We start from the raw sequence: 16,732 nt of genomic DNA, 5'->3' as shown, positions 1-16,732 counted from the left end.
TCTCTTGTACTAACTACAAAAAACTCTAAACATACTCTCAAAAAAAAAACAACAAAAGAAAAACCGTGGTTAGTACAACGTTTCCTTTCTGGACAACCTATCCTATTGCCTAAGCTCACTGCTTCAGGTCAACAGAAGCAGCCTAGAGAAATCTCTTACTTAAGTACAGCAATCAGTTCTATAGCCATAGCCTTCTGTCTGTTCTCAGGAGTGCAGGTGAGTGGTCTTCTTAGGTTCTGAGAGATCATCCTATTTCTGTTAGAGGGTTGTTGTCTTGGGTTCAGCTTCTTATCATTAACGCTTCTTGAAAACCGTTCTAAGGGAGTCTTTTCAGACTTCTTCTTTTGGTAAGTCGGAGATACGTGGCGAGTCCACTTAAATGAAGTACCAGCCCAATTTGTGTTGTATCTATGACACTAGCAGCGTCAGCCCATTTTTCAAAGTACGCCACAAGTTTGCATTTCTTCTTCGTCGTTTGAACAATTCTATTATTTTTTTTATTTACTTTGTAAATAGAGTGTTCTGATAATCTGATTCATCCTAACGACTCTAGAATCACCATGTAAAAAATGGTAACCGCCAGGTTACACATGATCTGTGCACATGATTCGGATGATTATTTTTGGTAATTATATTTTGATCGCGAAATAATATGAATGATGAATGTATTTTTTCATTGACAAAATAAATGGTAAAGAAATTTATTTTATACATTTGTTATTTGTTATAATAAACTATTAAGGTATTATACTTTACTTTCTTTTGCTAATAGATTGTTAATATTATAATTGTTGACTTTCTTAAAGTAGTTTTGTTTTGATACTTTACAAATATGATATAATATTATTCCTAATACAACGCATTATGGTTCAATTTCTCCAAGTTTTTAGTGTAGTTTGACGATTTTTTAGTGCTTTAATATCATCATTCATCTTTTCCAATAATTTAAAACTTGGCCAAATATTTTTTTAACCAAAGATGACATTTAGCTTAAAAATGATATTAATTCAATGTTTATTGACCTATTTGACCTATTACAATGCCGGTATCATTTTAAATAATCAGGAGTATCTCTTTGTTTATCTAACAATGAATGTTTGTTGTTTGTTTTTCAAGAAGAAGAGAGCCCTTTTTTTCACTCCTAAAATGGAAACCCACATATAGCCATCACCTTCTGATATAAGAGATAATATATAATGCCCAATTTCAGAATTAATATTTTCAATATTTTCACTACCATTATTTTATAAAATCGCATTAACTAATGTTGATAACTCAATATCAAAACACATGCTTAATTCAGTATTTTCTCCCTCATAAAGCTTATTAATATTACTTAAAAAAGTTAAAGAATTATATATGGTTTCTCTTATATCTGTTTAATTAATCATTACATCAGATTTTTCTGTTGTTATCTTTTTTGAGCGTGATTCAAAATAGCTCGACATCCTTTACAACTCTTCTTTTGTTGTTGATATGATATGTTGACAATTTCTTTTAGCTAAAATTTCCAGGTGAGTTCTGATAAATTTCTTTACACGTGAGTGCACCACATGATATTTTTTGATATTCAAGATTATCGACCTGCACGATCTGCAATGCTTTTGTTGTAAAACGTGTCGTTATTTTCATACAGTAAAAAATTTATCTCATTTGGATTTGAAAAAGAAATGTCTGAAATATTGAATATTGACATATTGGATAATTTAATATATAATAGTTTATGAATGAATAATTAAAAATTTATAGTATATTTCTTTAATAATTATGTATTTTTTTTTTTGTACAAATCTTATGAATATTATTAAGAATTCAAAGGTTATTTCAAATACAATATAAATTAAATGAATTTGCCTTTTGTGATAAGACTTTCAATCATCTGAAATTTTATGTCTTGAAAATTTCAATTAATTAATACTGAATTATATTATGTTGATAATGTTATTATATTATTTTAATTTTTATCTAAAATCAAACGCTAATATTTTCATTTAGTCATAATGTGCTTTTAGATAAATTTATTCATCATATTACTAAATATGTAAAGGCAAAATTACCTTTTCCCAATTTAAAAAACTCCGAAATTAGTTATTTTTTTGCATAATATGTATTGTAAAGATATCGTAAACCTTTTTAAACTTTTTATTAAATAAGTTTATGGTATGCAGTAGAATTTTATTACTCAAAAGAATTTTATCTGACAATATTAATTAGTTAGAACTAGTTGTTAAAGTTATTACAATTAACTTTGTATTTGATAAGAACTAGAAGGTATAATTGAAAATTTTCTATTTTGAAAATATTTTAATTGTAATAGTCTCGAAATATCATAGGTTGTATATTGAGTATATAATTTTTTTTTTTACGATATCTTTAATTCTTTAACAGCATTTCACAGTACACCGTATGATTTTGAAATCCCTGATAATAATAGTAAGTAATTATTAAATTTATAACAATAATATATTTAATATATTTTTTAAAATTAATTGGTTGATAATTTTTTTTTTTTTTAGTCGAAGATTTTAATAAATCAAGTAGTCGGAATTTTAAAATTATTATAATTTTATTCGTAATACATGAAAATTTTTTTTTGTAGTTGAAATAGACAAACGAATAACAAATTTTTAATAATTTTAGGTAGCTCCAAATTATTTAATATTGAAAAGCTTCAAAACATGGTATGTATGATCGTTATTCATCAGTTACAAAAATTTTATTAATTATGAATAATTTTTTTTTCAGATGTCCAAATTAACGAAGAAATAATACTACAGGTGCAACAAAATATAAGAAGCGTCATTTTGTAAGTAAAATAATTATTTTACAAAACAAAAATTATTTTTTATTTACTTGTTGTAGATAATGACAAAATTTAAATTTTTATTCAAAAATTAGAAAGACGAATTTTATCGCTAAAAGTTTTTTTTTTTACATAATTATTTATTAGATACGAAAGAATTATAGATTAAAAATATCATTGCAACATAATTATTTAGATGCGAAAGAATTATAAATTCAAATCAACATTGCTTATAGTTTTATATAATTTTTTTCTTTATTCTTCACTATTTATATACATTATTTTATTATTTTTTACTATTTATATTACTTAAACACTAAAATTTTAGCTATTCTTACAATTTTCTTAATTTGTAATTTAAATTAAAATTGCTGATAAATAAAAGTCAATTTGCACGAGCCACGAGATGCTTCAGATTAGTCATTTACCAAAGAATTGACATTCATTAATATGATGTTATTTTTTTATTTTAACAATCATAACGTAGAACGTTACAGATCGATCAATGATATACTTAAATATCACTAGTAAGACTGCTCTCACTTACATATGATGTCACGCGCAATTTAACATGATTTCAATAACGAAGCAGTTTAAATGAGCCTTTTAATAGATAATCAAACCAAAATTCAATCAGGATCGGCAAAGTTGCATCATCAATAATTCTCTTTAGCACCTCCGTTCTGATGTGTTCCCATAGAAGCTGTTGTATTAATCTCTTCCAGTTCTATTAGCTTTTCCTTTACCTCTTTTAGACCTGATGCATCATCGGTCACTTTGTTTTGTATGTACATTTTTTTCCCATCCACGCGATACTTCTTTATGACTTCAACGGCTTCCTTTGGTGCAATGTTATTCATTTTAAAGGAATTTTGGTCATGATTTCTACTTTGTTGGCTTTGTCCTCTGAATCCAAAATACGTTTGATACTTATTGAAAATTTAAAAATTTATATTTTTACACTTCAAAAATTAACGCAACCAGAGAGAAAGCTTACAATTTTTTGACCCCATGTTTTTTGTTGCACCCATTAAACATTATTAAAATATCACGCACATCAATAGAAAACTGAAAAAAAGACTAATTAGTAAGAAAATCACCTCCAAGAATTGAACTTGGACACAAAAATTGTGGAACCAACGGTGATGGATAATGTTGAGTTAATAAGTTATTAAGGAAAGAACTCAACAAAGGAATGAAATAAAGGGTATCACATGTAAAGAATGAAATCACATGAGATAGATCAAATGATCAAGAAAGGTAAATTTTACAAGACAAAGGATCTCTCTGACACCAATTAGCATTGGGCGATGCAAACGATCCCCTTGTAAAATTTATCTATCTAAGAATGGTCAAATGATCAAAAAAGGGTAAATTTTTATAAGACAAAGGATCTCTCTGACACCAATCAGCGCTGTGCAATGCTTCATGGGCGATGCAAACGATCCCCTTATAAAAATTATCTATCTAAGAATGGCCAAGTATTCCCAAGTTGACCAAAGGGTAAAAGATTACGTCTCCATGCTATATTTGGTAAGCAATGGACCTAGCTACGTAATATAAGATTATTGAGAAAGAAAAAAAGAAAAGAAAAAGATAGTAACTAAGCTATTGGGAAATTATATTATTTAATAAATAGGTTAATTTATAAAGCAAAGAATAAAAAAAGTGGAGAATATAAATTATGCAATTAAGCAAAAAAAGAAGATGAAGAAGAATTGATGATAAGGTAGATAATATATAAATAGTAAATGATAATAATATATATAGCAAAAAATTTTTAAAAGCGTAAAATAAATTATAGAGATATGAAGGAAGAGAAGGGAGATGTTTAAGAATGAAAAAGAGTATAATAATTATGTATTTCAATGAAATAAAAAACAAAACAATTATATGATTGAGGAGATTGGTATTTATGAGAAGGATTATAAAAAGAATGTAAAAAAGTAATGGAAGTAATGATAGATGTTGAAATAATGATGGATGTTGAAGAGTTTCAATTTGTTGAAGAGTTTCGATTTGTTGAGGAAGGTTATAGCATTTATTGATTGGTATTTCATTGAAAACAGTAGAGATAATATTTGCACACAATTGATAAGACATTTTCAGTTGATATAGAAGATTAATATTTGAGAAAAATAATATTTGCGATTTGAAAAATAATACTTGAAAGTTTGAAAAATAATATTTGAAATTTGAATTTTTTCTTGAGAAAGTGAGGGTATATATATACTTGTAAAAACATTTGATAGATCATAAAAAAAATAAAGATTATCATGTATGAGTCACATTTGTTTCAATATGATTTACCCCCTATAAATCAGTAGCACTGATGTATTCACTTATACATAAGCTTTATATAATATAAAACTATATAATATTTTGCAGTAAAAAATCGCATATTATGTATTTGGTTATTGTATTGTAGATTTATATTTATAAAGATGAGTCACATTTGTCACATCAATTGATTCATAAGCTAATTGATCTGAAACTTGTACTGTAATATGAATCTTAACAGTTAATTAAAAAAAAAATTATCAAGTTTTTTCTAAAATATCATAATCAAAAATAATAAAATTTAAAGTAAATTAATATTGGTAAAGGATAGATATTGCTATATTTACTATATTTTTGCTTTGGACATTTAGCTTCAAGTAATTTTGAGCGATGTAATTATTACCGTATAAGCTTTTCCAGCAATTAGATATAATGACACAGATTTATACATTACAGATAATAGAGGTATCATAATAAGTGTTACATACTTGGGAATATATTATTTGACCGTGACATAGCTTATAGCATCAGTTAAATGGATAAACTATATACTGTACATTATTTAATATCGGATATTGATTATTTTTTAATAGCCTAGACAATAATAATATTATAGGTATTATAGTATGTGGGCAATATCACATGGATTAATTGATGATCGGCTATAAATTTTTACTGATGTGGCCAACCATGTAAGTCAAACTTTTTTATTATCACAGGTATAGCCAAACTAAATAAATATACGTTGTTGTAAATTGCAATTTTCTGAAATGTTATTGATGTTGTATCAGAAATGTAAGATTGACATAGCAACAACTAAAAAAATTAATAAACGATGAACTTCATTAATAAAATCATACTGTGTTTTCAATAACGAGAATGTTTTTTATAATATTATAATTTTTTCATGTTAATAAAATGAACAATTTAATTGAAAAAATTAGTAGATATCGACATATTACATGAAACAACTGAGATATCATGTCAAGATCAGTTACATCTGTGATTTATATGATTATAGATTTTATGTTCGCCAAAAAGATGAAATAGTATCCGCAATTATCATATTTTGATAAAAAACAAAGATCATTATCTTTAACTTTGAACTTCGAAGAACAGAACTCGTATTAGCGTTAGATTTAAGTATGTATAAAATATAAATTATCATTCATTTTATACCCAAATTTCCGTTTTATATAATATAGCTGAAAATTTTCATTTAATTATATAATATTCTTGTTTCCTATAACCAGGATTCAAATCACATCCTTCCAGCTGTTGAAATGACCAATCATCTATTCATCCACAAAATATGATGAGAATAAAGTTGGAAAATCTTTAGTTTTGTGTTTACTACTAGTTAAAAAGCATCTTTCGTGTGAAGTTATGATTGGAGTTGCCCTTATATATACGCTTATAATAAAAGATTATTGCTTAATATTTTCATTTCACTTTTATCATATAATTCAATTAAAATTTTAAAGAATGAAAATATCATTGAAACAAATTCTCAAAAGCAAAACTTTCTTTTAATTATGTTAGATTTTGCAAACATCTCAATCATATTGACCGAATTTTTCCGAGATTAAAGTTATTGAAGGAAAGAAACTTATAAGCTTTTTATTAGTTAATTATAAAAATGGTAAAATATCCATTATATCAATATCCAGATGAAAAATTCTTTTTCAAATCTATGTGAGTTATGTTGTATTAATGCAAGTGTTCAAAATTTTTATCACGAATTGGTACAAATATGCAGGTTAATATAAAAAATTTATCCAAGTATTTTAGATAAAGAAGGTAAAGTACTTCCTGAAATTGCTGAAAGCAAAAACAAATTAAATATGTACATATACAGTAGATGTAACTAAACCATTTGAATATCAATTTTCCTACATGTTATATTGATTTTTTTTTAAAAAAAAAATAATAATTTTGTAAATATATTTAATATAATATTTTATTACTTTATTTAATAATAATAAAAAAAATTGAAAGAAAAAGAAAAAAAAATTAAAAAAAAATTTGGGAGAAAGAAAAAGGATAAAGGAAGAAATCGGCTCAAAAAAACTAAGGGAAATTTCTGAAAAAAAGGAATCTGAAAAAATTTTTTTTTAAGTAACAATACGGTCCAAAATAAAAGATCGAAAAAAAATAATATAAAAGAAAATTGGTCTTAAAAGACTGAGACAATGGGATTATTTGATAAAAAAAAATTTTCAGTTTGGGAAAAAAAAATTAAACGTAAATGGGAAAAGAATGAGAAAAAATAAATTTTTCGGTTTGAAAAAAAGACTAAACCGAAAGAAGAAAAGGGAGAAAAAATTATTTTCAGATTGAAAAAAAATGAAATCAAAAAAAAAGCTAAAAATATTTGAATTAATAATAAAAAAAAAAATTCCGATTAAGGTCACGGATCGAATAGTTTTTGACCATAAATGGATCAGGCGGAGGGTATGTCATGGGGTTTAATTATTATGGCATGGGATTCAAGTTACATAATTCCAATTTCCAAGTATTTATGCGGAGACTAATTCAAACATCAGACAAATTTTTTAGTTATATAGATTTTTTAGTTATATAGATTTATCAAAAAATTTATTATAGATTTAATTTCAAAATTATTAATATTGTTATGTATCTATATAATTAATATCATGCGAATTTATTGGTCAGAAACAACATCGAAAAAGCCGTAGGACATAGTTCTAATGATTATAGTCTTGACCCAAACCAAAAAAAGAATAAACAATATCTTTTGGGTTAAAAAATTCCAAAAAATTTTGATATCCAATAAAAATAAAACAAAAAAAAAATAAATAAATAAAAATTTTTGGTTGTTAACCAAAAGAAATAATAATAATTAAAAGGAGGGATAAAAATTAATAAGAAAAAGGTAGTTTTGGTCTAAAGAAATTATTATTTAGTCGTGGTAATTAAGAGAGCGGAAATAACCGCAAATAAAATGCAATTAATAAGAAAAATTATAATTTTTTTTGTTAGTATTAATCCGTCAGAATAAGTTAAAATTCTAATTAACTGGAAATGTATTAGTTTAAAGATTGGTTATCGTAGTTAGGAAGTTGTCCGACATCGAATCAAATTTCCTTAATTATTTATGATATGATGATAAATACGAAATAGATCGGACGCAAGAATATCACATTTTTCAATGTTATACAATTCACCGCATTATTTATACAGGGTAATCTAAATATGACAATTTTTTAATAGGATAGATTATCATAAGTTGTTTAAAAATATTACAGAAACTTATGATACGAGTTTATAGAGTGTGTAACAGTGAAAACAAATATTTATTACTGAGATTTAATAACAATATACAATACTATAAAGTTTTAAAGTAACTTGTCTAGATCGTTTTTGACTTTTTGTTTTTAGAAGTCAAAATTGAAAAGGTTTAAACTTTAAACAATGTCAAAACTCAAAACATATAAGAATTATAAATTTTTTATAATTAAGTTATAATTTTTGATTTATTTTTATATTTCGTCTCTTTGTGCTTAAAAACTAAAACTTTAATTTACCAGTACTCTCAAAATTGAACTATTTATTTGCACAAATAAGCCAACATTTATACTGCAAGTGATGTTATCTGACAATATGATCAGACGCATAGTCAAATACTCACATGGACATATTTTTTGTCTATAGACTGTAGTTTAGAACTTGCAAATTTTTAATTTAGTCATTAACTGACTTATTGTAATAATTTCTTGAGTATTTATTTCATAAAAATTGTAAATACTATTTCTTCCATTATATCCGATTTTATGTCAGAGTTTTTACTGGAATAGATCTCAATTCAGTACTCATTTACCTCAGAGACGATCATGTTTTGGTCCTGAAGTTGAGTTACGAACGTCAATCACGTGAGGTACTTATGTTATGGACCTCTGAGAAATTCTGATCGTATATGTTTATATGAGTGTTGAACAAGAGGTCCGAAACGTAATTAGACTACAGGTTACTTTATTTTATTTTTATTTTATTTTTTTATAAACTTTATTTGTATTGGAATAATTGCTAGCGTAATCAATTCTAAAATCAACGTAAGTAAATACATTGCGTCGATAAAGTATCTATCTACTACAAATTTGAATCTATACTATAAAAACCTGTCTAAATTGGGATACAATTATTATAGCGCTAAAAAACTCTATTATGTGTCTACTAACTATCACTATTTTCCCTAGCACCTTGAGTTTGCGCAATACGTTTCTTGTTAACGTTCAAATCATCTATCTCTGTTACCTTTTCACAATCATTTATCATTAATCTCAGTTATTCTATCACTAAATTTCTCATTTAAATTGTTAAAATTTTCTAGTTCTTTTTCTGTGGTTAGAATATTTGAACCCTCAGTCTATACTATCCTTTGCCTCGTAAAATTGTTCATTCTCTAAAGGATAGTATCGTCCTTTGGATACTCCGTGTCCTAAACTTACCATCCTTCAAAATTAATTCGTCTTGACTTTCAATTTGAATCCTTTTCCTATTTCATCCCTCCATTGCTGACTTATAAACTGCGTTCATAATGTCATCTTCGTTGTTGAAATAAATCAAGATATATCTGATTTTGTTTATCCTAATTATTTTTCCAAAATGACCACCGTAATTCTTAATATAATCTTTAATAATTAGTACTCCATCAATTGCCCCGTTATCTTTCGCTATCTCTCTTACTGTTTGCCAGAAAAATCTCTTATTTATCTCTCTTGCCGATAAACTTGAATCAAACATCGATTTTTTTTTTATTTATTAAAATATTCATCACCGTTTAATTGATAAAGTTATAATATTATATTTAAAATGTTTAAATAACTAGTCTTAAATTGTATTTTTTTTCTTTTAATTTTCGTAAAAACTTTAATTGTTTAATTTGTTTAATACGTGAAATAAAGCGAATATGAATATATGATCAGCGGGCGATTACCTAATTCATTACACGTGACTAAGTCACATTCTTTTTTGTGTATCTTGACCTGCATTCACCATGCACCTTTATGTAATTTGTAATTTGTGTAATTGTATTTGTATACCCGTAAATTGCTAATTAAATAAAACTTTTTTTTTTTTTAATACTCGGAAAAAATAATTTTTCCATAACAATATTTATATACATAGTCAAAATTTCAGAAATGAATGAATGGTTTAGGTGGATTGATGAAGCTATTGCTAAAAAGCATATTAAACATTATGAATATAAATATTTTAAAAATATTCAAGAAATTGGTATCGGTGGTTTTGGAAAAGTTTATCGTGCAAAATGGAAAAAATCACCTAAATATTTTGCATTAAAATCTCTTCTTAATATTGATGAAGGAGCAATTAAGGAACTTGTTAATGAGGTGATTAAAATATGATGTATTATACTAACATAATTTATATGTTATTTCCGTTTTAAATTTTTTATTGTTAATATGTAGATTGAACTTCAACGTGAAGTTATTTTTCATGATAATATTATTAGTTTTTATGGGATTACTAGTATTTCAGATCAAGGTAATAAATAAAATAATACTTTTTATTATTAAATACAATCAATCAAAAGTAATGAATTCTTTATTTATTTAGAAAATCAAAATGACAACGTTAAGAAATATCTTTTAGTTATGGAGTACGCCGACGGTGGCTCTCTTTGCAATTATTTGAAAGAAAATTTTGAGAAACTTATATGGGAAGATAAACTTAAATTTGCTTACCAGTTGGCTAGTGCCGTATCATGCTTGCATGATGAAGACATAATACATCGTGATTTGGTAATTTATCAAATTTATTGATAAAATAATTATTATATTAAATATATTATTTTATTATAATTATTTATATTTTATTTCTTTTATTATAGCATTCTAATAATGTATTAGTCAATCAAGATACTATCAAATTAGCGGATTTTGGATTGTCAAAGAGAATCGAATCGTCAACTAACAAGAAAAAAGATCTATTTGGTGTAGTTCCTTATATGGATCCAAAAAAATTCAGTATTCTTTAAATAAGAAGAGTGACGTATACAGTGTAGGCGTACTTTTGTGGGAGATATCAAGTGGTAAACCACCCTTTTATGCAGAAGGAGAATCATATGATGGTTGTTTAGTTGTGCAAATTATGCAAGGTCATAGAGAAACTACTGCCCATTGAATATGTTAAACTTTATACTGGTAGGTTCAACATTTCTTATCTGATTATGAAAATAGTATTATAATTGAATATTTTGATTTTTTTTTTAGAATGTTGGCATGATAACCCAGATAATCGGCCATCTATTCAAGAAGTTGTTGAAAGATTAGATGGTATAATTAATCAAAAAGACGAAAATATTGATGAGAAAACTGATCAATCATTGACAAATAAAAATATAGTTTTAAATAGTATTGAAAGATCATCACATGGAGAATTATTTCAAGTTATTCAAGAATTCAATAGAATGAATACAAAAGAAATAATGGGATCCATGACATCACTAAGTAATCAAATTATTAGCCAAAATATTTTACCTTGAAAATGATTTAAGTGTGATAGTTAATAATATTATAGAATTTATTATTAAAGTGCTAAATAGGAGAAATGTGTCAACTTTATTAAGACAGAAAGTTATTGATTATATAAATAATCAAAATATAAATCCACAAGAAATTTATAATTGGCTATTTAATAATCAAAATTATAATTCAAATTCAATTTTTTTACTTGGATTTTTTAATTATTGTGGAATTGAAACAAGTGAAAATTATAATATGGCGTTTAATTTATTTATTAATGCTTCTGAACAAGATCATACATTGGCACAATATTTTGTTGGTTCTTGTTATAGGCTTGGATATGGAACTTCACAAAACTTTTCATTAGCTTTTAAATATTTTGAAAAAGTAGCTAATAAAGATTGTGCAATAGGACAGGTGTTTACTGGGATTTGTTATGGTAATGGATATGGTATAAATAAAGAACCAAAACTTGCTCTTTATTGGCATAAAAGAGCTGCAAATAATGGAAATATAGTAGCCATGTTTAATATTGGCTATTATTATGAAATTGGAAAAGGTATTGCAAAAGATATAGATAAAGCAATTTATTGGTATAAAAAATCTACAGAACAAGGGTATGAAGCTGCTCAAAAACGATTAAAACTGTAATCAATCTATTTAATAATAAACCATTTTTATTATAATGTAGTGTATACATCTTGAAATATTTAATTTATAATTAGTATGTTAAATTTATTTATAGATAAATTTCTATGGCAAATCAGCATTAATTAATATTATCACCTGGCTACTAATTGGTATTTAGGATTTTTTCCGCCAGTTATAAACTGGCGGACCAATTAGTATATCTAGGATGATAAAAAAGTTATTTACTGATCTAGTTTAGTATATAAATGGGCCATCATCCTTCGGATGATAACCCATTTATATACTACTATCTAGATTAGTAAATAACTAATACTTATTAAAATTTCTTGTAATGTGGGTAAAATCATCATGTATTTTTTTAAAGAGCTATATTTTTTAAAGTTAGATTATTATTCACTCTTTAATTTATTACTAAACTATCGGGAAATTTTTTTTTACTTACTTACCTAATAGATAAAGGACGAAATTAACTATAATTACATATTTAATAATTTGATTCGCACATTATTTTCATTTAACAGTACTCTCAAAATTGACCAATAAAATTTAACTCATAACAGTATATTTGATTTCAAACTATTTATTTGCACAAATAGTCAATAAAAAATTTAAACTACAATTAATGCAAGATTTTCACTAAAAAAATCGATCATTGATAATCAGACACGGTCGCATAGAGTAGATTTAGACTCGTATAGTTATATCTGACAGTTAAAATTTGTAATACTTTATGAGTCATAATGCTTTTTTTTATGAAACCCTATAAAAAATTTTTCAGAAAAATGATCACGTGTTTGAATTTCTTCGGAATAAAATGATCATTTATCGGAATTTTTCCAGAATTTTTTTTATAGGCTTCACCATTTCATTGATAAAGTTATAATATTTTATTTAAAATGTTAAAATAACTAGACTTAAATTGCATTTTTTCTTTTGATTTTCGTAAAAACTTAATTGCCAGTCCGTCACAAAATTAATTTGTAGATCCGGCGCAGATTTTATATGAATTACGTTAATTGGCATATTTTGATGTCGATTTTGTCCCACAAGGTCACGTTTAAATGTAACGATGACTCACCAATCAATAACATTAAACGTGAATAAGCCACAAAAAAAAATTTTTTTTATCGTTCGATATAAAATTTAACAAGTTTACCTTGGAGGAAGTCACCATTCCACCTTATATTTTAGTTAAGATAAGATTTTTTATACACGAATTTTGCAAATTTTACGAGGTTTTTTTAACACTATTGAAAAATATATATTATTTTCTTTACCAAATTAACAAAATAACAAAAAAAAAAAAATATTTTTTTATTTTTCTTTTTTAGTTTTTTTTTGGCACACCTTGATCCTACCGGTTTTGGAAAACACACCCAGGTAATGTAATACCTTTTTCTAGCAAATATTTGAAGTATTTATGTTGTTGTGACGTGTTTTTAAGATAGTGCAAACACCATTCCAGAGCAATAGTATTTAATATATAAAAGTCCGTCGAAATAGATTGCCGATCATTTTGTACCGTTGAGTGGCGGACCGGCAATACGTGAAATAAAGCAAACATGAATATATGATCAGCGAGCGATTACCTCACTAGTTCATTGCACGTGATTAAAGTCACATTCTTTTTTGTGTATCTCTAAAATAATTGGCATGCACTTGTGTAATTTGTGTAATTGTATGTCCATAAATTACTAATTAAATAAAAAAACTTTTTTTTTTCATACTCGGAATAAAATAATTTTTCCACAACATTTATATACATATTCAAAATGTCAGAAATGAATGAATGGTTTAAGTGGATTGATGAAGCTATTGCTAAAAAGCATATTAAACATTACGAATATAAATATTTTAAAGATATTCAAGAAATTGGTATCGGTGGTTTTGGAAAAGTTTATCGTGCGAAATGGAAAAATTTACCTAAATATTTTGCATTGAAATCTCTTCTTAATATTGATGAAGGAGCAATTAAGGAACTTGTTAATGAGGTGATTAAAATATGATGTATTATACTAACATAATTTATATGTTATTTCCGTTTTAAATTTTTTATTGTTAATATGTAGATTGAACTTCAACGTGAAGTTATTTTTCATGATAATATTATTAGTTTTTATGGAATTACTATTTCAGATCAAGGTAATAAATAAAATGATATTTTGTATTATTAAATACAATCAATTGAAAATAATAAATTCTTTATTTATTTAGAAAATCAAAATGATAACGTTAAGAAATATCTTTTAGTGATGGAGTACGCTGACGGTGGTTCTCTTTGCAATTATTTAAAAGAAAATTTTGAGAAACTTATATGGGAAGATAAATTTAAATTTGCTTACCAGTTGGCTAGTGCCGTATCATGCTTGCATGATGAAGACATAATACATCGTGATTTGGTAATTTATCAAATTTATTGATAAAATAATTATTATATTAATTATATTATTTATTATCATTATTTATATTTTATTTCTTTTATTATAGCATTCTAATAATGTATTAGTCAATCAAGATACTATCAAATTGGCGGATTTTGGATTGTCAAAGAGAATTGAAGCATCAACTAAAAAGAAAAAAGATTTATTTGGTGTAGTTCCTTATATGGATCCAAAAAAATTCAGCAATAGATCATATTCTTTAAACAAGAAGAGTGACGTATACAGTGTAGGTGTACTTTTGTGGGAGATATCAAGTGGTAAGCCACCTTTTTATGTAGAAGGAGAATCGTATGATTGTGGTTTAGCCTTCCAAATTGTGCAAGGTCATAGAGAAACTACTGTTCCTGATACTCCCATTGAATATGTTAAGCTTTATACTGGTAAGTTTAACATTTTTTATTTTTTTATGAAAATAGTTTTATAATTGAATATTTTGATTTTTTTTAGAATGTTGGGACGACAATCCAGATAATAGGCCATCTATTCAAGAAGTTGTTGAAAGATTAGATGGTATAATTAATCAAAAAGACGAAAATATTGATGAGAAAACTGATCAATCATTGACAAATAAAAATATAGTTTTAAATCCTATTGAAGAATCATCACATGGAGAATTATCTCAGGTTATTCAAGAATTCAATAAAATGAATACAAAAGAAATAATGGGAACTATGACATCAAGTAATCAAATTATTAACCAAAATATTTTACCTGAAAATGATTTAAGTGTAATAGTTAATAATATTACAGAATTTATTTCAGAAGTGCTAAATAAGAGAAAGAGGGAGGGGTTAAGACAGAAAGTTATTGATTATTTTAATAATCAAAATATTAATTCACAAGAAATTTATAATTGGCTATTTATTAATCAAAATTATAATTCAATTTCAATTTTTTTACTTGGATTTTTTAAATTTTATGGAATTGAAACAAGTATAAATTATAATATGGCATTTGATTTATTTATTAATGCTTCTGAACAAGATCATATATTGGCACAATTTTATGTTGCGGATTGTTATTATCTTGGACTTGGAACTTCAGAAAATAAATCATTAGCTTTTAAATATTATGAAAAAGTAGCTAATAAAGATTATGCAATAGGACAGTTGTCTACTGGGAGTTGTTATAGTAATGGATATGGCATAAATAAAGAACCTAAACTTTCTTTTTATTGGTATGAAAAAGCTGCAAATAATGGGAATATAGTGGGCATGTGTAATCTTGGCACTTATTATAAAATTGGAGAAGGTGTTGAAAAAGATATAGATAAAGCAATTTATTGGTATAAAAAAGCTGCAGAACAAGGATATGAATATGCTCAAAAACGATTAGAAGAATTAATGTAAACCAAGTAATTCATGTAATTTTATTTGTAATCTGTAATCAATTTATTTATTAATAAATCATTTTTATTATAAATGTAGTGTATACATTTTGAAATGTTAATTTATAACTATGTTAAATTAATTTATGGATAAATTTCTATGGCAAATCAGCATTAATTAATATTATTAAAATTTCTTGTAATGCGACATTAAATGTTATTTTATGTATTTGAAATGGGTAAAATCATCATGTATTTTTTTTAAAGAGCTATATTTTTAAAGTTAGATTATTATTCACTCTTTAATTTATTACTAAACTATCGGGAAATTTACTTACATAAATAAATGACGAAATTAACTATAATTACTATATTTAATAATTTTATTCATACATTATTTTTTTAATTTAATTTACCAGTACTATCAAAATTGACCAATTAAAATTTAAATCATTTGATTTTAAACTATTTATTTGCACAAATAAGTCAACAAAATTTACACTACAAGTAATACAAGATTTTCACTAAAAAAATCAGTTCATGATTGGACAATATGATCAGACACATGGTCGTATAGACAGTTAGGCTCATATAGTTATACCGACAGTTAAAATTTGTAATACTTTATGAGAAAATAATGATTATAATGCTAGCTTTCATATTGACCAATTATTTTGTTCCAAATTTTCTTTTTTTTTTTTTATGAAAAAGTGTGATTTTATTC

The 16,732-nt window shown here is 25.3% G+C and overlaps 3 protein-coding genes across 3 annotated transcripts; 2 read left to right on the top strand and 1 right to left on the bottom strand.

Moving 5' to 3' along the window:
- Positions 1 to 3,459: 3,459 nt before the first annotated feature.
- Positions 3,460 to 3,663, bottom strand: OCT59_024415 (uncharacterized protein; the record flags this gene model as incomplete). Its single annotated transcript, XM_025327174.2, has 1 exon — positions 3,460 to 3,663. One exon carries the CDS (start codon positions 3,661 to 3,663, stop codon positions 3,460 to 3,462), a length of 204 nt encoding a protein of 67 aa, XP_025172543.2.
- A 6,582-nt stretch (positions 3,664 to 10,245) lies between these two features.
- On the top strand, positions 10,246 to 12,240 carry OCT59_024414 (uncharacterized protein; the record flags this gene model as incomplete). The annotated part of the gene is made up of 7 exons (XM_025319929.2): positions 10,246 to 10,455; positions 10,534 to 10,609; positions 10,682 to 10,866; positions 10,956 to 11,091; positions 11,230 to 11,268; positions 11,338 to 11,574; positions 11,660 to 12,240. 7 exons carry the CDS (start codon positions 10,246 to 10,248, stop codon positions 12,238 to 12,240), a joined length of 1,464 nt encoding a protein of 487 aa, XP_025172544.2.
- A 1,772-nt stretch (positions 12,241 to 14,012) lies between these two features.
- OCT59_024413 (uncharacterized protein) lies at positions 14,013 to 16,030 on the top strand (the record flags this gene model as incomplete). Its single annotated transcript, XM_025319931.2, has 5 exons — positions 14,013 to 14,231; positions 14,310 to 14,382; positions 14,455 to 14,639; positions 14,728 to 15,061; positions 15,129 to 16,030. The coding sequence occupies 5 exons, from the start codon at positions 14,013 to 14,015 to the stop codon at positions 16,028 to 16,030; spliced, it is 1,713 nt and encodes a 570-aa protein (XP_025172546.2).
- Between the last annotated feature and the right edge of the window lie 702 nt (positions 16,031 to 16,732).

This window comes from Rhizophagus irregularis, chromosome 4, assembly GCF_026210795.1.
Source record: "Rhizophagus irregularis chromosome 4, complete sequence".
Lineage (NCBI taxonomy): Eukaryota > Fungi > Glomeromycota > Glomeromycetes > Glomerales > Glomeraceae > Rhizophagus > Rhizophagus irregularis.
Note: the sequence above shows the minus strand (reverse complement) of the source record. Positions and strands in the feature narration are given on the sequence as shown.